This window comes from Podarcis cretensis (assembly GCF_951804945.1).
Source record: "Podarcis cretensis genome assembly, chromosome: 15".
Taxonomy (NCBI): domain Eukaryota; kingdom Metazoa; phylum Chordata; class Lepidosauria; order Squamata; family Lacertidae; genus Podarcis; species Podarcis cretensis.
This window is the reverse complement of record NC_137185.1, coordinates 16,629,540-16,650,884: the sequence shown is the minus strand read 5'-3', so window position 1 is coordinate 16,650,884 and position 21,345 is coordinate 16,629,540. Positions and strand designations below refer to the sequence as shown.

General features: G+C 48.7%; 3 protein-coding genes across 4 annotated transcripts in view; 2 read left to right on the top strand and 1 right to left on the bottom strand.

The window, feature by feature from the left end:
- The first annotated feature begins 658 nt into the window (after positions 1 to 658).
- Positions 659 to 4,873, top strand: MED31 (mediator complex subunit 31). The gene is made up of 4 exons (XM_079954635.1): positions 659 to 747; positions 1,519 to 1,596; positions 3,215 to 3,311; positions 4,270 to 4,873. The coding sequence occupies exons 1-4, from the start codon at positions 738 to 740 to the stop codon at positions 4,472 to 4,474; spliced, it is 390 nt and encodes a 129-aa protein (XP_079810761.1). The 5' UTR covers positions 659 to 737; the 3' UTR covers positions 4,475 to 4,873.
- Positions 4,874 to 5,548: 675 nt separating this feature from the next.
- On the bottom strand, positions 5,549 to 8,387 carry TXNDC17 (thioredoxin domain containing 17). Its single transcript, XM_079954636.1, has 4 exons — positions 8,177 to 8,387; positions 7,317 to 7,398; positions 6,398 to 6,473; positions 5,549 to 5,776 (listed from the first exon to the last, which is right to left on the bottom strand). Exons 1-4 carry the CDS (start codon positions 8,322 to 8,324, stop codon positions 5,708 to 5,710), a joined length of 375 nt encoding a protein of 124 aa, XP_079810762.1. The 5' UTR covers positions 8,325 to 8,387; the 3' UTR covers positions 5,549 to 5,707.
- A 133-nt stretch (positions 8,388 to 8,520) lies between these two features.
- The window catches only part of KIAA0753, a 128,959-nt gene continuing 116,134 nt past the window's right edge, over positions 8,521 to 21,345 (top strand). Inside the window, exons 1-16 of one of the 2 annotated variants that reach the window (XM_079954514.1) lie at positions 8,521 to 8,714; positions 10,401 to 10,549; positions 10,850 to 11,429; positions 12,154 to 12,260; positions 12,468 to 12,530; positions 13,172 to 13,393; positions 14,283 to 14,457; positions 15,533 to 15,741; positions 15,950 to 16,122; positions 16,794 to 16,895; positions 17,174 to 17,261; positions 17,948 to 18,013; positions 18,472 to 18,594; positions 19,158 to 19,239; positions 20,049 to 20,169; positions 20,916 to 21,152. In XM_079954514.1, coding sequence (XP_079810640.1) covers positions 10,454 to 10,549; positions 10,850 to 11,429; positions 12,154 to 12,260; positions 12,468 to 12,530; positions 13,172 to 13,393; positions 14,283 to 14,457; positions 15,533 to 15,741; positions 15,950 to 16,122; positions 16,794 to 16,895; positions 17,174 to 17,261; positions 17,948 to 18,013; positions 18,472 to 18,594; positions 19,158 to 19,239; positions 20,049 to 20,169; positions 20,916 to 21,152 — 2,444 coding nt within the window. In that variant the 5' untranslated portion in view covers positions 8,521 to 8,714; positions 10,401 to 10,453. Of the gene's footprint in view, positions 8,715 to 10,400; positions 10,550 to 10,849; positions 11,430 to 12,153; positions 12,261 to 12,467; positions 12,531 to 13,171; positions 13,394 to 14,282; positions 14,458 to 15,532; positions 15,742 to 15,949; positions 16,123 to 16,793; positions 16,896 to 17,173; positions 17,262 to 17,947; positions 18,014 to 18,471; positions 18,595 to 19,157; positions 19,240 to 20,048; positions 20,174 to 20,915; positions 21,153 to 21,345 lie in introns of both variants that reach the window. The other variant, XM_079954515.1, reaches the window with a different exon arrangement.

Below are 21,345 nucleotides of genomic sequence, written 5' to 3'. Positions count from 1 at the left end.
ACTACTGTTATTTTTCTTTCAGAGGCCTTAGCATGTGGGACACAGACCAGCCAACGAGAAACATATTTTACCCCTTCTGTGCCCCTTACAATTTTTTTTTTTTCCTGGTGCCACTACTGTTTACAATTCATGGAGCAGGGGAGGCATTTTCCTGGCACCGTTACAGGTGCTGCTTAACGCCCTACTCTGTATTTGTAAGAAATCATTCTTTTAGTGTTGCAGCACTTCTACACTTTGGAACTCCCTGTGTATTGAAATCAGGCAGGTATCTTCACTGTACTCTTCCCACCTACTAAAAACATTTTTCCTTTAGGCAAGCCTGTCTAGATAGCGAGAATGCTGACGTACTTTCGATTTATTGCTGGTTTTTAATATTTTTTATGTTGTAACTGTTTCTACTAAGAATCTTACCTTTTTTGTAAACAGTTTTGAGGTGTTTTTTAAAAAAATAAAAGTAGCACATTAATTTTCTGAAATAAACAAATACATAAATATTCCATGGAACAAGCAACAGCCATAGCCACAGCCTGTCCCGCCCCTAATTCGACCCTCCCTTTTGGGACCTTCGCCAGGCCCAGAGCATACCCGTTGCCCCGGCAACAGCGACATACCGCCTCCGCCGCCCCAGAGTTTCCCAAAACGCACTGCGGCCGAGCTACGCTGCGCAGGCGCAGACGCTACCATCGCCACCATATTTCTCTTCTGGTGGAGAAGCCGTGGAAGCTGCTGTCGTCGTTATGGAGAGTGGTGAGTGTTTGAGCGGGAGGCGAGGAGGGAACCTGGGCCGGGCGGGGTCTCCCCTCGGCTGGAAAGGCCTCCGTTGGCTTGTCAGCGCATTGAAACCCAAGCCATGCAAAAAAAGGTCACGCTGTTCACTTGCGGAACTCTCTGCTGCGATATGCGTGGGGTAGCCCATGGCAGGCAGACGGCCACGGCCATTCAAAGACTGTTGGGCATGAGGGGAAGTCTGGAAGCTGTTCTGAATGCTAGTTATTGCTGCATGAGGGAGGGCCTACCCGCATCCCTCCCTCCCTGGCCGTTTGGACTTACCAGCTGGTCACAAAAGCCTCGACACAACCCCTCCCACACACACACTTTGGTCTGGTTCCCAGAGACCATCCTGGGAGTGGAGCCTCCATGTGCAGTTGGAGCCTATCTCTGAGAGGCAGGGGCTAGGGAGAGCTCCGCTTGGGGCTTCTGGGAGACACCTCCCTTGCCACCAGATGCTAGAATCTGCAGGAGGGGCGAGTGCTCTTGTGCTCAGGTCCTGCTTGTGGATTTCTCACAGGCTTCTGGTTGGACATTGTGAGAATGGGATGTTGGAGTAGATGGGCCATTGACCTGATCCAGCAGGCTCTTCTGATGTTCTAAGCATTTGGCTTTTTCAAATTTCTGGGCAGGGATAGCACTGGGGGTTCTAAACCTTTTTCCAGCTCTGTCCCACACTGAGTGAGATCAGGTGAAGCATTTTCATTTCTTGTCTAATCCCACTCACCTTTCTTCTCTTTGCTGCATCAGATGATACTGGCAATCGCCTTCGCTTCCAGCTGGAGTTGGAGTTTGTGCAGTGCCTGGCAAACCCCAATTACCTAAACTGTAAGTACAGTCATACCTTGGGTTAAATATGCTTCAGGTTGAGCGTTTTCAGGTTACGCTCTGCGACGACCTGGAAGTAACGGAACGCGTTACTTCCGAGTTTCGCCGCTCGCGTATGCGCAGACGATCAATGACGTCACGTGCATTCATGGCGAAATGCGACCTGCAGTCGCGTGTTATGTTCTACTTGGGATGCGAACGGGGCTCTGGATCGGATCCCGTTCGCATCCAGAGGTACCACTGTACTCAAAACAAATCCTTCGTTAGTGCTAAAGGACAAATGGAGGGCCCTTTAGAAGTCGTTAGATTCTGCCTCCTACCAGCCCTTGCTGACATGCCAGTGGACAGGAATTATGGGAGCTGTAGTCCAGGAACATGTGGAGCACTTCCCCCCACAACCGCAGGTTCCTTGTCCCTTTCCCGATAAACTAATGTTCACTAACGCAGAATATTTTAAAACAAAATAAAAAAATTCCTTCCAGTAGCACCTACTGGAAGGAGCACCTACTGGAAGGATTTTTTTTTTTGAATTTTTTTGTTTTGTTTTGACTATGGCAGACCAACACGGCTACCTATCTGTAAGCAGAAAATTTTAAAATTAATGAAAAGGGAAGTGGCTAACTTGACTCCTTAACAACTTGGGACTGGTTTACCCTACAAGATTGCCTTACCTCACATGTGCTCAGTTGACCCCTTCAATTGGCAGAACTGACTCTATTGCAGATGCCACATAATGCCCACTCTGCATTTGTGGGTTCAGCATGATGCACATGTGAGCAGTCACATACACATTAAACACACATAAATTGGGGGGGGGGTGTTCCTGTAAGTTTAATCAGTTTCAGTATTTTGACTTTTGTGTGTTTTCAAGTGAAATTTTCTCGATTTAATCTTTTCCCCCTTGATTCTTTTTTTATTAAACTGCTTTGAGGTATTATTTTTTACAATAAAGCAGTATATAAAGTTTATTAAACAAACAAACAAACAAACAAACAAACACATAAAGTTCCAGCAACTCCTGCAGCCAAGCTGGTGCCAAACATATTGTTCTGCTTTCCTTTGGACCACATCAGTGAGGCTGAGAGTGGGGTCTTGTTTTCTGGGCAGCATGGAACTGCCATACACCCTGCTTAGGCTTGCACACCATGGAAGGTCACTTCGGTACTGCTATGCAGCAATTTGACTTACCCTCAGAGATTCACTACATTTGTCTCTTAAGACAGACAGATGCCAACAAGATTTTTGTTTTATTTATTCTCATGATTTGGACAAGACCCACTAAACAGATTAGAGAATATAAAACATACAGGAAAACTCAAGTTAAAACAGTTATGGCTAAAGTGCTTGAAATTAGAAAGCACTAGATGCATCCTTGACCAGATCCAGCAAAGGTGTTCTCAGTTTTCTGTAAGAGCTTCAGTCTTTGTGTGACTTCATGGCTAAAATATAGGCTATGCATTTGGAGGAGTGTTTTGTGTATAGTTAACCTTTATTCTGGTTGTACATCCTCTTTCCCCACATCCATAGAATGGGAATAATGGTGACTAACTTCAGATTGCTGTGAGGATAAACAGGGAAAATCCACTTTTAAGTAAACTGATTTGTGTGTTTCTTCTAGTTCTTGCCCAGAGAGGATTCTTCAAGGACAAAGCATTTGTTAACTACCTTAAATACCTGCTCTACTGGAAAGAACCAGAGTATGCCAAATACCTAAAGTAAGAGTTACAATTGTGTATCTTGCTGTGTTAAACAAGCTTAGAGCTCATTTGGCTATCTGAAAAAACCCCACGAGTAGCCCTCTGAACTCTGCAGTGGTTTTGAAGGCTAGGGTTTGTGTGTCAGAGGCCTGACAAGTCATTGTCCCAAACTGCCACAGCCTTTCTGGGGCCTGTACTATGTCATTTTTTCCAGAGTTCATAAATCTGGTTTTTGATTGTTACAAGTGGCGCACAAGACTCAAGGGTTTTCTGTCTACCCATCACTTGATCAAAGTACAAATGTGTGCACCACCCCCTTTAATGCATGATGAAGTTGAAAAAAATTGCTCAGTGTGCTGAGCTGGAATTTATACCAGTGCCCTGAGAGAGTCTCCAAGGCTGATCAGTTTGCATAACATGTGAGGAAAAGGACTCTTGTATTTACATTACTTTTATCATGAGGCAGATAAAAAAAGAAGCTTAAAAAATAAAATTGGCTAAAAAATCCAGTTACATTATGTGTCCTTTAATATAACTTGGTCTAAAATGGTATCTGAATATAACATAGATAAACATGTGAAAAGTCTACACTCATAATCTCTTAAATGGGTTCAGTTTAGACAGTCTTCCCAATAGCGGTTTCTAGAGGGCAAGTGCCAGACCAAGCTTTGCATATTTGGACATTCTGAGAAAACTTTGGGTAGCTGAAAAATGTAAATGGAAAGTATAGCTGTTTGGGAGGGTGGTGGGGGCACTTTTGGTGTGTTTTTAAGCTCTCTATCCTTGCTTCCCAACCAAGAGTCTATCTATGCGCCGACTATGCACTTATCTTGTAAGATTTCAACCAACTTCAACTGTGTATGATTGCATTTGTGCATATTAAATGCACATAAGACTTGATCATACTGTATTTGCCTGGCAGTCCGGACATGTTTTAAAAGCCTCTGCTAATGTGTATGGCCCTTTTGTCGCGAAGGTACCCCCAATGCCTGCACATGCTGGAGCTTCTGCAGTATGAGCACTTCCGCAAAGAGCTGGTTAATGCCCAGTGCGCCAAGTTCATCGATGAGCAGCAGATCCTGCACTGGCAGCACTACTCTCGCAAGCGCATGCGCCTCCAGCAGGCCCTGGCAGAGCAGCAACAGCAGCAACAGCAGCAGAACAGCACCTCTGTGAAGTGAGCCCATTTGGCATCCCCAGTGAGTGCAGGAGGGACAGTTGCAGTGGCGGCACTACTCTGGAATCATCCAAGCATGGGGCTGCCTTGGCCAAGCAGCCACAGTACAAAATAGTCACCCTGGGGGATCTCAACACCTCTTATGGATCCTCTGGCTTTGCTTTACCAGAGGCTGCATAAACAGCTTCTTTATGCGTTGGATGAAGTAGCAAGAAGTTCTCACCCCCTCCAGATTTAAAGTTGTCACTGCATTTCCCAAAAGACTTATCAGTAGAAAGGTGGGTGATTTGGGTTGGTATGTCTGTCTCTTTCTGTGTGTGCGCACACTTATATATATAATCCCGGTGGTGGTTAGTTTTTAGCACATTATTGAGAGCAGCAAATAAAGAGACTTAAAAGCTCATCAGTGTGTGCTGGGTTTGTATTAGTCCGTGGATAAATAAAAGCCTGTGAGCTGCATCTTCCTTTTGACAAGAGCTCTCAGATCTATGTGATCTGTTTTAAAAAAGCATAAGCAACCCCATCTGCATTAACTGGCTAAATTTATCGCTGGAGTGCAAGATGTAACTGTGCAAGATGTAACTGGTCAGTGAGAACCACTTCCAGCTGCGTAATACAAAATCCTCTCTTGCGTTTCATATTTAAGCTCAGTGAGGATGTGATGGGCTATAACTTTCTGCAGGTTTTCAGCCAAAAGCGGCATGTGATGCTTCTAAAGGCAGTGACATTCCATAGCAATAGCTAAGCAACAGACTTTGCTGTTGGTCCGCCTTATTGATTTGAGGACACTGGCTACCTGTGAAATCAGGGAGGAGCAATTTTGTGTATTTCAATCACGTCCCTTTTAAAAACCACCTTTGTCTGAGACCTTTTGACTTAAATTTTTGTTTCCCACTTGAAGTTTCATTGTAGCTGCTGTCTCCATTTTTCCTAGCCTTACTTCTCCCCTGTTGTCTGACTTTGATTGTAAGATCCTTGAGGGCAGGGACCTGTCTTCTTGTTTATAAAAACTGTGTACTTCACATTGTTAACACATCACATATCGGCTTCAGTTTGATGATACACTGTTATAGGATGGTACTCACTAAATCAAAGAAAAATTTATTTAACTTAATTGGCTTGCAGGCTGCAAACTTCATTTGTCTGTATTTTAAGACATGATTAGTTTCCTCTCAAGGAATTCTGGTCAGGTCCTCAGCTGGTAGCAGCAAACTCTTTTCATTAGAGCGGAAACAACTTAGTCTTCTGTGAACAGCATCCTCACGAGGTCTGGTTTAAAGCATTCCTGTTCCACCAACTTCTGAGGCTGAAACAAACATTGTACTGTAAATGGTTAAGAAAAACTGCAGGAGATTAAAGTCCTCCTGTAAGTAAGTATCCCTTCCTACTTTGGCACACTGCCAGGCTTTTTTTCAAGCTACACAGCTTGAATTCCACACCGACTACAAGGTTGCTTTATATCTTACTAAACGAGCAGCCTGGCACCTAAAGGGAAATGTTGTGAAACGTTTAATCATTGGTTAACAAGTGTGTAGCAGAGTCCAAAGCTAAGTCATGCAGGGATCTTATTTTCCAAGTCAAATTGGCTCCAGCTACAAGTGCTGAGAGGTAATTCAGCTGTAACAAGAGACTAACTTAATGGTTTGTACTCTACTTGGGAGTCAGTCTGAATCTGGTGCCCTGAACACAGTGGGTCTTCATACTTGAGTACGTAAACATGAGCTGAATCTTTTTTTAAAAAAACAAAAACTGCATGACTTTGTAGACATTTGCACAGTTTTTCAGGAAGCATAAAAGCACAGCTCTAAAGAGACAGCTTTAAGAAACAGGAAAAATTGTTTGCAATACTGGAATAATCAGCACAGAGCCCTTTGACCATGTAAATGTGGATTCCAAGCCATCATTCATCACATTTGAAAATACTTACGGTCCCATATTTAAGTAGTGTAGGCACTCCAGTTAAGTGAAGATTCTTTCTGAATTCATTGTTGGGATCTTTCCAACTGTGGAGGGGGGAATAAAAATGGGTAATAGTTTTAAAAGGCATTAGGTTAAAAGGCATGAAGGTTTTGAGAGGGGAAATTTCATTAAGATTAATCTGTGAGGATTAATTACTTGTGACCTGGGAAGGGGGAGGAGTCTCACCTTAAAGGCTGAATGCCCTGAGAAAAGGAGAGGTGGTGCAGGGGTTATTTCCAGACCAAACCTTATGGTTTGGCCAGGCAGTCCAAGCGCCCCCTTCTGGCAATGAGAGAGATTGGGCATTCTCAGTTGTAACCACCTCCTCATTAAATGCACTCAATGAAAACCAGAATAAAATATTTTCAATGCCAGTCAGACTTCTTTCTCAGGCGTTTGGAAGTTAGTTTTTGTTTGCTGTTTTGGAAGACATTTCTATCTGGTTGATTTTAATAGAGATCATGTAGGGAGGGGTGTGCATGTAGCTTTTGATTATTGCTTCTTGATGATCAAATTCCTTATGTAATTTTTCATTTTGACTAGATTTCTTTTATTGTGAGTCAGCTTGATGCTGTTTGGAGTATAATTATGACAGTGATCATAATAATTATACCTTGTTAGAGAAAGAAGTGACTTCCAAGCAAACCTGTACAAGCAAGGCTGTATTTGAACCAGGATAAATTAAGTGTCCATTCTTGTGTGAATAGGTGCAACATGTGTGTGTGGGGGGGGAACACGGGGATTTGTCTGTCCTGCTTTCTACAACAGCCATCCCTAAAAGCTGGCAGAGCTCACTTAAAGGGCCTTTGCATGAACAAGACCCAGCACTGGATTGGCTCAAAATCTGTGCTCTGCATGCTCCCCAACTCGCTCCACGTTATACTTACTAAGCTCTTTCTCCTACTTGGCAGTAAATGAACACTGATCCTTCTGGCAGGTGCTTGAGCTCTGCCCGCACAATGGGCTCCGCTGAAAGAAAGCAAAAGCAGCCTGCTTACCAACCCATCTGATCCCGCCAGACACTTCTAACACATCCTGAAGCTACCAGCAACCCCCTCCTCTCCCTTGCATGGAGCCCAATTGGGGCTGGATCATTCCTGTTGGGTTCACAGCATGGGGGCTTTTTGGGTAGCCATAACACTTTAGTGCATTAATGTGCATCAAGGGTGTTATCTCAAGTCACTGCTTTACTGCAGTGGTTCCCAAACATTTTGGGGCCATTGCCCCCCTTGGTTACAAATTAATCACCAGAGCCCCCTACCCGAAACATTATTCAGAACAGTGGTTTGCATGACCCACGAAATAATTCAAAATGAGAAAAAAATGCAGATTTTTAAAATATCCATTTAAAACTAGTTGAATTAGTTCAGCAAAACTGATTAACTTGATCCAGTGATACCAGCTTTTCAAAGCCTGATACCCATTTTCACCTCCAATGCCCCCTGCCTCATCGTTTCTCTAGGGAAAACCCACACCTCAGGTGGTGTAATTCTGTATGCAGCATGCAGTTTTAGAGGGGTTCCCCCCCCCCAGCCAGGAAACAGTTTAGAAATGACTTTTACATGAATAACTAAAACGAATCGGCACAACAGCCTAGCAAGGTCGGCCGGCGTTATTGCGCCCATTTTACAGAATGGGGCGGAGGAGGAAGACTGAGGCGCAGAGAGGGAGGGGCAAGATTCGGAGCAGTGGCTGCCCCTCCCTCATGCAAACATGCAAATATGTGCATATCAGGAGGATGCCCCACCGGTGACGCAGTCAGGGCACCAGCTGGTGCCGGTCTGCGGGTCCTTCGTGCCGCTGAAGTAAGCGAAGATCTGCCGGTCGCGGCGCTCCTGGACTGCGGTCGAGAACTCCTCGTAGCCGCTCACCGCCACCTCTTCGTAGCCTCTCATGGCGGATCGACACGCGCGGCGTCAGGCAGGGAAAAGCAGACCCGGAAGGCGAAAGTAGACCAGGAAGGCTCCTCCCACCGAGGGGCGCGGTCACGACGGCGGCCGCGCGGGGACATGAGAGCAGGTCCTCCTTTCCCTTGTACTCTAGGATGTCTCTCGTCGGCCCCCGTACTTCCCCAGCCGTTTCCCGGCGGCCTTCGCGGCTCGCGGTTCCCAGGGAAACCATGGAGAGAAGAGGGAAGCGGCGTCGGCCATAGCGCGGTTTCTCTTCGGCCGCCCGGCGGTGGCGGCGGCATTACTGCTGGTGGGGTCGGCCTCGGCCTCCTCTGAGAAGGGGGAAACCGAGGAAGGCAGGCCGGGCCCGACACACATTGGCCGCAGGGCTCCCTGGTACGTGCGAAGGAGATCGGGGAGAGAGAGAGATCGACTGCCCCCGCACATGGAGGCTTCCTCCGCTTTCCTCCACCGGCCAGTTTGTGCTGTTTCGCCCGGTTGACCCAGTGGGGTGTATTGTATCTGCTTGCGTTAGCACAAGGGTGATAGCGGCTGGGCCTCACGTCCTGCGCACCCGCCACCTCACCAGCTGTCCGTCGTCAAGAGACACGAAGAGCTTGCAGCGACCCTGTGGGTGGGTGACTGGGTGGCAAAGGGCCTGGCCTGGCCTCTTCCAGCTCCCCAGTTTCGTGGGACCTCGGAGGCTCTCGAGGGAAGCAGCCCATGTGCAGCCAGGAGTCCAGGTCAAGAAGGGAGCTCCCAGATCCCCGGGCAACTGCTGTACAAGAGGCTGTTTCTTTTTAGGGGGCAGGAGTCAACCAAACACTCCTATGTAGTCCAACCAGCATGGGATACGGTAGGGGCCACTTTGCCTCCATACAGAGGGGCTGCCTGCCTTTGCCTTTATTTTGTAGACTGCAGCTTCTGATAAACTGGGGAGACAGGGGGACAGTGGCCAGGCTCTGCCTTCTGCTCAGGAGGACCCAGAATAAAGTACTGGCTGTCCTCCTACCCCAGGCAGAGAGGAAGCAGCCTGTTGCTTGTGTCCATTTGAGCCCTCTGCTGTGCACTGTGAGGTTGTGAGACATGGATACCAGCTTCTTAAAGTACCCCTTCCACAGATCTGGTAACTGAGCAGGCACAAATGCCAGGGGGCAGGACAGGAGGAGCTGCAGGCCACCTGCACCTTCTTTGTCGTGGAATTGTGTAGAAGGAATCTTTATGGATGCCCCCTGCAATGTTGCTTTCTCTTCCTACTTCTCCTCCTCTTCTTAATGGCTATACAAAGTGCAGGAGGCAGCCTTCCTCTTGAATACCAGACCCTGGAGCCAAGGCGAGCAACAGAAGAGGTTGTGCCTTCATGCTTTCCTTGTTGCAGGCTTTTCCAGGGATCCCTAGTTGCTGTTTGGGCTCAGCTTTGTGAGATCCAACCAGCCTCTTTGTGCTCTTCTCCTTTGTACCTGGTCAGCCCTTATTTCCATTTCTCCTTTGAGCGTTTTATGTGCTGAGGCAGCATTTTGGGACAGTGGATTGTGCATCTGGGCAGGCTTAAGAAATTTACCGTATATCTTCTTTTGCTTGAAAGGTGAACAGTAAGAGAATAGTCTTGAGAAAAGTGAGCGTATGCTGGTGGCAGTTCTCCCTCCATTTTCCTTTTTAAATTTAATTGAGTTAGCAAAATAAGTGCAGGCATAATAGAAAGAGAACTAATAATCTAACTGATTTAAACCATAAAGTGTCACAGCCTGGGAGGACAAAAGTACAAAGATATAGCACAGCTCCAAAGATATAGCACTTCCTCCAAAGAGGAAGTAAAGTACAAACTCATTTTACTTCATTTTTGTAGATCTTTACTATTTGTATTCTCCACCTGTGAGTTCCATTGTTATTGAGATTAAAGGTTTTATTTAGTCTTAAATGAGACAGATAGTTGTATATGTTGATGGCACTGAGTGGTCATGTGCCTTAATATTTGTATAACAAAACCATGTCATATATAAAAAAAGACCATTTGAGCTCCCCCATTTAGATATTTATTGTTTCTGAGATATAATGCATTCTTATATTTTCCTTTCCTCTCAGTATTTCAGCAGTACCCTCATAGATGACGAGAGAGCACTGCTCTGTCAGGTGTGATGGGGCCGAGGAAGCCAGCAGCGGTTGGCGTTCCTTCAGCATCTCATTTACAGCCAGACAAAAGTGATGGAAGAGCCCCTCAGAGTACGATGCAGGTACTGGGCGATGCCTTTGCTTTGTGGTTCGGGTGCCAACCCGCCAGGTCTCTTTGGCCTAACTAGTTGGGCATGTTGCTTTTGCGATATGTTTATAAAACTTATGCACCACTTGATTGTAAACAGCCTCAAAATAGTTTGCAATGAAGATAAAACACTAGAATTATCACAAAGAAAAATTAGCAAGAATAAGACATTCAAAAAGTTAAAAGAATGATATACTTTAAAAAAGTGGGTGATGGGCCCAAAGCTTGTACCTTTCCCCCCATGCTGACACTTGCTGTTTAATGTTTGGCACAGCTCCAGTTCAGTCGGGATGCTCCTGCCCTGCCAGAGAACTTGGCTGTCCGCTACAGCAACCCTCGCCCAATCATCATAGAGAAGCTGGCGCAGCCAGAGGCTAGACGGGATCCAGGAGCTGGCGATGGGCTCAGCTCACAGGGCTCCATGGCATTTTCCATTGTCTCTGAAGAGAAGCTCAACTTAGCCGTGCAGCTGGCCAGGAGGGACATGAAGCGACGGCACCTGGAGGAGCAGGTGAGGCAGCACTTCTCCAAGGGGGAGAAGGGCCCTCTGGCCACCTCCCTTCAGGGAAAGAAGTCTGGCAGTGTAGTTGCAAAGTCTCACTTGAATTTTGGACGTCAGCCGGGCCACTGCCCCAAGGTGGAAACTACCAGCTCTGGAGCCAAGGTCTACCTCTATACGCCCTCCCGGGTCAAGTCGGACCCTTCTCTCTCTGACTCACCCCCCACCCGTGATCCGGGCCCCGGGCCTCCCCCAGCCTTCAAGAGGGAGGAAGACAGAAGCACCCTGGAGGTCAGGCGGCTGCAGAAGGAGCTTCAGAACTACATCCAGAAGATTGATGAACTGGTGAGGAGAGGTGAGAGAACTTCATGGAAGAAAGGGCTCTCAACGCCTGCTAGCCATGATGACTGTGCTAAGCCTCCATGATCGGAGGCAGCAATGCTTTTTGAGTCCCTCTCCAGAGTTTGGAGGCTCTGGGCTCTAGGGAAGGTCTCCTCATGAGCTGGGGCTGTAGTGGAATGCTCCCCATTTATGTAGGCATTACGTTCTGGCTCCCTGCACACAAAAGTTAAATTTGCGTAAATTGGAAGTCGCTTGTAGTGGTCAAAGTGTCAGACTGTGACCTGGGAAACCAGGGCTCAAATCCCCCTATATGGCTTGGACCAGTCATTATCTCTCAGCTTAATCTGCATTGCCAGGGTTGTGGTGAGGAGGAGAACTATGCACAACCACCTTAAGCTCATTGGAGGAAAAGGTGGCATATAAATGTAATAAATAAATAACAACATAGTAACAAATTTGGACAGCTGCTTTCACATTTCCTCCTGGGGAAGCAGCTCAGAGTTGCCACCTTGAGCTGAGTTTTAGCTTTTTGCCTTGGGTGAGGGGAAAGTGCCATTGGGACATTTTCTGGAAGTGGAGCTGTTTCCAGGCAGCCTTGTGTCCAACTGGGAGGAAGGTGTCTCTCATCACCCTTCCCTCTCGACTGGGGGTTTTGTGCCAGCCTTTTCTGCTTTCTTCTCCAAAATTTCCACACCTGTCCCCCTCATTTGTGTTTGCTAAACATTTTTCCCCCTCAGAAAGAAGTGTGGAAATTTTGGATCCTGATGAAGAGCGCCGAGTCCAGATCCGGAGGCAGGAGCAGGCTGTGCGCTCTGCCCGGATGCTGTATGTGCTCCAGCAACAGGTCAGAACAAGCCCCAGGGGACAGCATGCTGGTAGCTGTGGGGCCTGTAGAGCTGGGTGGGGCGGCCTGGATTTCAGCTCTGCCTACCTTGGGCAGAAACTTCTCTGGATGTCAGAACTTCTTACCTGAACCAGCAAACCAAGCACTTTGAATTCAAGTTTCCTCATGATTTTTCTACCTAATTTGTTTGCAACGTTCTTGAAACAGGTAAAAGAAATAGAGGACGACCTGGAGAAGCTGAGCCCTCATAAAATAAAGCACACAAAGAAGGTAAGAGATGGAAATTGCCCTGGAGAGTCTGTGGGAAGATCAGTGATGCAGGCCAGGCTGGAGCCTCCTCAAAAGCGTTGTGGCAGATTTCTTCTGTAACCACCTCACTTTTAAAAGAATTTTATTATCAACAGAAAAGAGACAAAGAATAAAAATGATGTGCTTAATAGACGAAAATCTATGATCCTATTCAGCTAGGGATAGACTTCCCCTCTGGTACTACCTTCTGCTTCTGGTGTTGCCGTGAAGCTCTTGCATCCTTGGCTTTTCTCCTTGACCAGAAATTACAAAATTGGAAGGGACCCCAATGGTTATCTATTCCAACTCTATGCAGGATTCACAGCTAAAGAATCCCTGACAGATGGCTTCCTAATCTCTCTTTAAAAACCTTCAATGAAGGAGAATCTACTACCTTCCAAGGGAGATCTTTGCACTGTCAAACAGCTCTTACCATCAGGAAGTTCTTCCTAATGTTTAGTTGGACTCTCCTTTCTTCTCATTCAAATGCTCCCCTCTGGAGCAGCAGAGAGTAAGTCAACCTTTCCAGTTTTGGAAAAGAGCCCTGGCTCAGAGCAGCCCTCTCCTTATGGCTGCCCAGCTAACTTCAGTTCTTTCTCACCCTCCTTCCCTTTGTGATGCAGTCACGTGCCATGGCCAGGCTGGCAGCAGCCCACCGGGGAGCCGTCCGGGCCCTGCAAGTCTTTGCCTCCCGTTTTGCTGACCAGCCAGAGGAGCAGCCAGTTCCAGCCCACTGCAAAGAATTAGGCCACCTCATCCGACAGCTCTCCCTCTGCTCCGCCCGCCTCGAGACAGACTCCTCCTCCCTTCCCGACAGAGTCGTTGACCTCCTGCTGCAGATCGAGGTCAGGTGTCATTGCTCCTTTGGTTGGGGGGGTGTAGCATTTGCGGCTGAGGAGGGGGAGATGAAGAGCTCTGCCTCCCATGGGGAAATCCAGCCCCCCCCCAAATCAGTCCAGGGCCAGTGGAAGGAGGGCATCACTTCATGGCCTCCAGGTTTGGGATACAAGGACAGAGCGGCCACCATGCCTATTTTAACCTGCTCTTTTGTGGCTATGCAAAGAACTGAGATCACCTCCTGGCAGCCTGTTTTGAAGGGATGTTTGCTACAGGCTTTGTTTTTTAAATGGCTGTTGTAAAAATGTCACTTAACAACTAAGGATTGGGTGACCCTGCCCAGTAACTCCACTCCACTCCTTTGCATGCTCCAGAGTTGCACTTGGAATGGACTAGGAACTGGGCTTTTAGTGTTGTAGTCCCAGCTCTCTGAAATCTGTTACCAGCTGAAGTTAGACAGAAGGGTTGCCGCTCAGTGGTAGAGCAGCTGTTTCACCTGCAGAAGGTCCCAGGTTCAATCCCCAATGGCATCTCCAGGTGGGGCTGGGAGTGCATTTGTCTCTGAAACCCTGGAGGGCCTTTGCTGCCAGTCAGTGTTGGCAGTACTGAGCTAGATGGGCCGTTGATCTGACTCTGTGTAAGGCAGCTTCCTCCGTTCCTAGATGAGTATCTGATATTTAGGCAGCTATTGGGGGCATTTTCATCAAGTGAATAACTTATAAGGACTTAACTATAGTTCTCTTAAGGCTGAAGCAAGCTTGAGTGCAGGATTGCTTGGCAAGCCCTGTGGCTTGTTTAGGGGCTTTCTGTTCGGAGACGGATCAGGAGAGGGTGTGCCTGAGCTCTGCAATGAGCCCATTTTGCATGTTTAATCTGAGGTGCAAATTGTCATGGCAGGATTTGGATTCTCTGCTGTCCAAGAAGGAGTCTCCCAAGAAAGGGGGGCCGAAAGGGAGTCTTTCTACGTCTCAAGCCGCCTCTGTGATGGACACGAACCGATGGCTGAAGAGAGAGAAGAAAGCTGCTGCCTCAGAGTCGAGAAAGCCGCCAGTGGCCAGGAGGCTCCTCCCTGGTGGGTCTTTTGGTTGTTGAGTCTGAAGAGGCTTGGTTGCTTTGCCTGTTTGCACATGTTTGAGCCGTGATCTCCCCTGCAGAGGCCTTGTTTTGCCCATCTAGGCATTTCCCCCCATAATTATTGTGGGCAGAGGTGCAGTGAGGAATTCCCAAGCGAGCCCAACCTTGTGGTGTTGTGACTGATGGTTTGTGGACCGTGATCCAGCTGTGGTGTCTAGAAAGGGGAAGCTGACTGCGGAGGGAGGTTTGCAAAAAGAAATACATTTTTCTATGAAGAGAGCAGTGATTTCCAAAGTTGACAGTAGCACCCTCTGGAGGTGGGATTCCCTAGGAGGGCACTAAGAGGCAAGGCGGCAGCAGGGGGTGCTGGAAGTGACAGTGACTACTATACTTTGCAAAGCTGGTATAGAATCGTAGAATTGTAGAGTTGGAAGGGATCTTGGGGGTCATCTAGTCCAACCGCCTGCTGTGCAGGAATCTCAAGCATCCATGACAGATGGCCATCCAGCCTCTGCTTAAAGGCCTCCAGTGAAGGAGAATCCAAGGGAGCCCATTCCACTGTTGAACAACTCCTACCAACAGAAAGTTATTCCTCATGTTGAGTCAGAATTGCCTTTCTGGCCATTTGAATGCCATCGGTTTGGGTCCTCCCCTCTGGAGCAGCAGAAAGCAAGCTTGCTCCATCTCCCATGTGGCAGCCCTTCAGATATGTGAAGATGGCTATCATATCATTTCTCAGTCTCCTCACTGGATCAAGTTCAGCAATCTTGCTGCATTTAAAATGATTTTGTTTAATTAATTCATTTTGAAAACACATGTTTTGAATTTTAATGTGTTATTACCTTTCTTAGTGAGTCATGCAGATCATTAATCTGAATCACGCTTTTTATAGGTTAGGGTGCACTGGGGATGAATTTAAGGAACTAAGAGGAGGTGGGGTGGCTCAGGAGAGAGAAACCAGCAAAATGTGCCCCAAAGATTTTGCTGCTTGTCCATGGCATTCAGCCTTTGGGGGCTGCCCCTGAGAGCTTCCAGTTCCTATGCTCAAGCAGCCTTGTCATCATTGCCTTTAGATGAACATGAAGGAGCTGATGGGCTTCTGGTGCCTCACAATCGAAGCAGTCCCTGCGACATGGCAGCCCTGGAGGGCCTGCCTCCTCCGGAGCGAGAGCTGGTGGGGCAGGCCAAGTGGGAGGCACTGGGGCATGTGAAGACCAGGCCTGGCTCTGAGGTGGGGAGGCCCCCCCGGAAGAGAGGCGTGCTGCTCCCCACCAGACCACAGGTAGGCAGACGTATAATCATCCTCCCTGTCTTTTGACTTAATTTTGGGAGCTGCCAGATACTACCTCTGCCATGCTGTCACGTCTTGGCCTTCACTTCTCCAGAATTACAGTAGTTGAGGTGAAAGGCGTGCCATGTTTTGAAGAAGAGCTGCTTGAGCTGTCTGAAAATACAGGGTTTTTTTCTTACTGTTATTTATTTCTTCCAAGGGAAACAGGCCCCCTACCAGGGCAAAAAGCGTGCAGCTTCATCAGGCCAAGCAGGCCCGCTTCCAGGAGCCCACCATCGCCTTCCGGCTCAAGGAGACAAAGCCGCCCACCCGCGATAGCCGGGTCCCCTGGGTGCCTCCCAGCCTCTCCTCCCCACTGGCCTCACCTCAGAGGTAGGTTAGCATCTCTGCTGAGCCAGCAGTGTGGGATGGAGTCGGCCAGGTTACCTGAGTAGGGAGCAGCACACAGCAGCCCCTTCTGTACCTGCTGGAATGTGTGAAGAGACCTTGCCCCACATCCAGGCCATCTGGGTCCATCTAGCTCAGCCTCATCTGCATTACCTGGCAGCAGGGGCCGCCCATGCTTCCTGGCAGGGGTCTCTCTCCAGAAGTCATACCTTGGAGATGCTGGTGGGGATTGAACCTGATACCATCTGCATACAATGTGTAGGCTCTGTTAGGAAGCGGCTGTGGCCCTTCCCTAGGAAGATGCTTAGTCAGGCCCTTGGTCCATCCAGCTTGGTGTTATGTAAACAGCTGGTAGAAGCTCTCCAGGGTTTCAGGACCTTTCTCAGTCCTACCTGGAGATGCTGCTGGGGATTGAACCCAGGACCTTCGGTTGTGCTATCCAGGATTGGTGGGAGTTGTAGTTCAGAACATCAGGAAGGTACCAGGTTTGGGGAAGGTAGCACTTTTGGACTCCACACATTGTCCAGTGTGCGATGCAAAACTTTAGCTATGGCTAATGCCCAACTTTTCAAGGTTGGAACCACGACTCCAGTAATGGTAATTGCTTCTCTCACTCCCCCCCCCCTTCTCTTGCCCCAACCCAAAATTCCTTGCAGGCACTCGGAGAAAAGTCCCAGAGGCAGAGAACCAAGGCCAGGGAGAGAGGCGGCAGAGGTGGAAGAAAAGAGTCGAGCAGCCCCAGAAAAGGAAATACTCAGGTTGACCTGGAATCTTGTTTCACTTGGGGCTCCTCTGGTGGATTTCCCCTTCTCTAAACTTCTCATGCTAAATTTGCAGTCAACTGGGAGGGAAGCTCTCTTGGGAATATTCTTGCTTTGGGTTCAATTTTGAAGGCTCCCCTCAGTGAGAGAACAGTAGGGAGGTGGAGAAATAGACCCCAGCCTTGGTCAAAAACCAAAGTGGGAGTGAAGTGGTAAACATGAAACGCCAAATTCTTATAGAATTCCATTGTTTGAACTCCCTGCAATGCTTCCAGGGATGATGGTGCCTCTGCAGCCCAGATAGCGGAGACGGTGGAGCGAGCTGTCCGGGAGCGGCTGGAGCCCCTCTTGGCAAACGCGCAGGTAAGGCAGCAGCCGGGAACCTTCACCCTCATCCCCACTCCACAGTCTTCTACATCACTTCCTGTTGAGGACCTCCACCGCATCTCTCATTTAACAGATGCCCAGCCCAATTTCTGGGGTCTGTCTCCTCCCAAGGTGAATTACAGCAAGCCAAGCAAATGCAGCATTATTAAGATTCCGAGTGTTGAAATAAAAGTAAAAGCTACAAAGGATGCTACAATATTTGGCATGGTTTTCAAAAATAAAAAACCCCCAAATCACCTGAGTGCAGCCTGGAAAAATACTTGCTTTTGGGTTTTCATAAAGGATAGCGGGGGCACAAATTTCCTGAGGATGCCCCCACCACAGAGATGGACTTTTCCCTGGCTCCCAAGAGACTCTTCCAATGGTGGGCCAGAGCCCTCGGCCTCAGGGGCTGCTCTTCAAGCTCAGGCAAGGCTTGGTGGGTGTTGGGTGGCCCTTCAGGGACCCTCAAATTATTTAGGGTTTTGAAGGCCTGGATCATTGCCTTGAATAGGCAGCCTGGCTCTGGAATAGGTGTAATGCCTGACTCTTGTAAGGGGGTAGGGGGGTTGGCCAAATCACTTGCTTGCCCACTCAGAGGAGCATTTTAGCCTCACAACACATCTCCCAGGAAGGGTCTGGGACTGTGCAGGAAGTCCTGTGATATCCTCTTGTTTCCTTAGAAGGTGAATCGCTCCTTGGAAAGGAACATCTCCCAGAAGGAGCTGCCCTGCCAGGATATTGGGAAGGTAGGACAAGAGCCAGGAAATTGAGGGATCTCTCTTGCCTGGCTGATGTGGCACGGCAGAGAAAGTCTTGCTACTTGGCCCACTTTAGAGGAGGTGGAATCATAGAGTTGCAGCATTGGAAGGGACCCCAAGAGTCATCTAGTTCAACCTCCTGCAGTGCAGGGATCCCTGACAGTGAGAGCTCCCTGTGTCCTCCTTCATTGTCAAGGCCCAGGTGCAATCTGGGCGAAAGAGACCCCTTTTGCTGCCTGTCCACAGTGTCCTTCAGCCCCATATCCCTGTTCCTCTGAGCCTCTTCTGGACATCTATGGAGGCAGAAGACAGATGAGAGAGTCTAGCTGGCCTGCGTGTGAATGGGCCTTGCCTGAGGTGGGGCAGGGTGGGGGCTGATCTGGGCCTCCCTTTAAACCAGGGGTAGGGAGAATTCTGCTCCAAACGCCTGCTTTGTGTGTTGCCAGGCTCCTGTTGGTCTCCCATGTCCAGATCTGGAGGACTTTGCCAAGCTGCAGCGTGAGGGGATGGACATCCTCTCTAGCTCCTCTGACCTGGAGGCGATGCTGCAAAGGATGGAGGAGATTGAGGTATGTTGGAGCTCAAGCCTTTTCCTTTGAGAAGGAAGAGGCTGTGGGGTGGGGAGCTTCCCATGGCTTTTCTTGAATAAAAGCCCTTGAGAACTGGCAGGCATGGAAGGCAGCAGCATCCTGGAGTGGGGCAGCCTTGCTCTTGTGTGTGCCGGGGAGGGAGGTGATGGCTGGGGCCATACTTAATGTCTTAACACCAAGGCTCCTGCCCCATAGCAGACAATCCCTTCCCTGTTTTTGGTTAAATATTTTTTATTAATTTTCATGGAAAGGTTCAACAAAACTCTGCAAAGCACAGTCTTATCAAACAGGTCTAACGGTATGCATAGTCTCCACATACAATGATAGATCACCGTCGAACAAAAGCAGTGAGGCAGTGTGCTTTCAAACGCCCTGCCTCTTGACACCAGGGCCCAGTCACAGCCTCACTTCCTAACATACCTCACAGAGTTGTTGTGGGGTTTAAATGAGGAGGAGAACCATGGACACCACCTTGGGCTCCTTGGAAAGTAAGATGAGATATAAATGAAGTGAATTAATGAATTAACTTTTCTGTCCTGCAGCGCTCCCAAGAGGCTGTCCGCAGGCGGTACCACCAGATTGTTTACTCTGATGCTGAGTTCTGGACTCGGCAAGAGAGATGGGGTGAGTGTCAGGCTTTGTGTTTTGGGGTTTGTAGGAAATAAAGGAGCAGAGGGTGACTGAAGACAGCCCCCCCCCCAAAAAAAAATACAGGCAAGGAGATGCCAAGAGATCAAGGAATGACCCTGCCTTCTCTGTGTGCTTCTCAATTTCCTCCCGCATGTATTGGAGGTTGTGTTGCTGCTGTTGTGCCACCTCTGACTTGCAAGAGGAAAATGGGCTTCTTGGGGTGGTTCTTGGGTTGGAGCAGGTGGCCTATGAGGTGATGATTCCTGGAGAGAACATAAGATGAGCCTGCTGGATCAGGCCAATGACCCATCTGGTCCAGTATCCTGTTCTCACAGTGGCCAACCAGATACCCATTATGGGAAACCCTCAATCAGGATTTGAGCACAAGAGCAATTTCCCCTTTGTGCAATTTCCAGCAACTGCTTTTCAGAAGCATTACTGCCTCCAATTGTGGAAGCAGAGCATAGCCATCATGGGTAGTTGCCATCAGTAGCCTTATCCTCCATGAATTTGTCTGATCTTCTTTCAAAGCCATCCAAGTTGGAAGCCATCACTGCCTCCTGTGGGAAGGAATTCAACAGTAACTGTGCTGCATGAATAAGTCCTTCTTTTTCTCTTTCCTGAATCTTCAAATGTTCAGCTTCATTGGATGTCCAGGAGTTCTAGTTTTATGAGAGAGGAAGAAAAACTTGCCTCTCTGGGAATGTGGGAACAGGAAAGGCAGATGAGGAAAGGTGTGCAAAGCTCCCCAGGTTGTAGCACACGGTTTCTCATCTTCCTGATTTTTTTTCTCCACCGCCCAGAGAGAGAAAATGCAGAGGCAGGCCAAGAGCCTGGGAGTCCCCATCCCATCCAGATCACGAGGCGGGAGAGTCACCCAGAGCCCCAAGTGGACATTGTACTGGAAAGACCCCTGGACACCAAGTGAGTAGAGGATCCAGGAAATGCATCAGCGCTGCTGGTTGGGCTGAAAACCACCTGGTTGGGTGGGTTGCCGGGGAGTCACGGAATGTTTATGAATATTCTAATAGCCTAGAGGTCATGTGATAGCTGGAAAGGAAGATCAGAAGGCAGCTCAAGGTACCCCTCTGCTGCCGGGTTCTGGGGCAGAAGGAGGGGCAGATAGGGGGTCACTAGGGAAGGCACCTGCCAGAGCAAGACCATGCTGGCATTCCTGGTTTCCACAGCAGCCACCAAGGACACTTACAAGAGGAAGATGAGCTATTCCATGGTGTGGGAAGGGATGGCAGCGGGAGGAGCCCTCCTTCCGTAGATTATTCTGCCCTCTCTCCCCTGGAGGGTCCAGGAGGTAGGGGAGATGAGGGTCCTGGATGCAGCAGTGCTGAAGGGACCACAGGCAGGCTGGGGCACCTAAGGGGCTAAGACACGATTGGTGTCAGGAGGGGCTGCTGCTGTTGGCCCAAAGGGGAGGCTGGCCAGAGAGGCAGAGGAAAGAACCACATGGGAGGAGTCTGATGTTTCCACATAAGAAGAGCCTGGCTGTTGGATCAGGCCAACGACCCATCTAGTAGTCCAGCATCCTGTTCTCACAGTGGCCAACCACTGCACTTCTCCAGTTAGGTCTTTGGCTCTTGACCTTTCTGGGTCTGGTTTTGGGGCTCCTGCCGTGCCAAGGAATGGCCACTCACTTTGTGTGGTTGTGCTTCCAGTGCTGCGGAGGAGGAGGAGGAAGAGAGTGCTGGGATGGAGGAGCTCCTGGAGCCCAGGAATGGGACTCTGCCGCCTTCGTCGTCACATCCCCGCCGGAAGGAGGCTGGCGTCTACCTCTCTGTCCCTAAGAACATGCTGCAGAGCATTCACGATTACAGTGCGCGATACAACCAGCACCTGAGGTGCATATCCCATGAGGCGGTGGGCAGCTTCAACCCCTGGCGAATCGCAGAGAGGTACTGGAGGAGGAGTTGAGTCTGCTTGGCAAGGCTGCTTTTCACTTGTGTTGCATCCTTTGGGATTCCTCATGACGACACCAGGGGGCGCACCATGCACTGCCAAAGAAGGATCCAGTATCTGTATCACAGCAATGCCTTTATTAAGCCTTTATTAGGTCACAAAATAGCAGGGATGCTTTCTAGTTTTCCA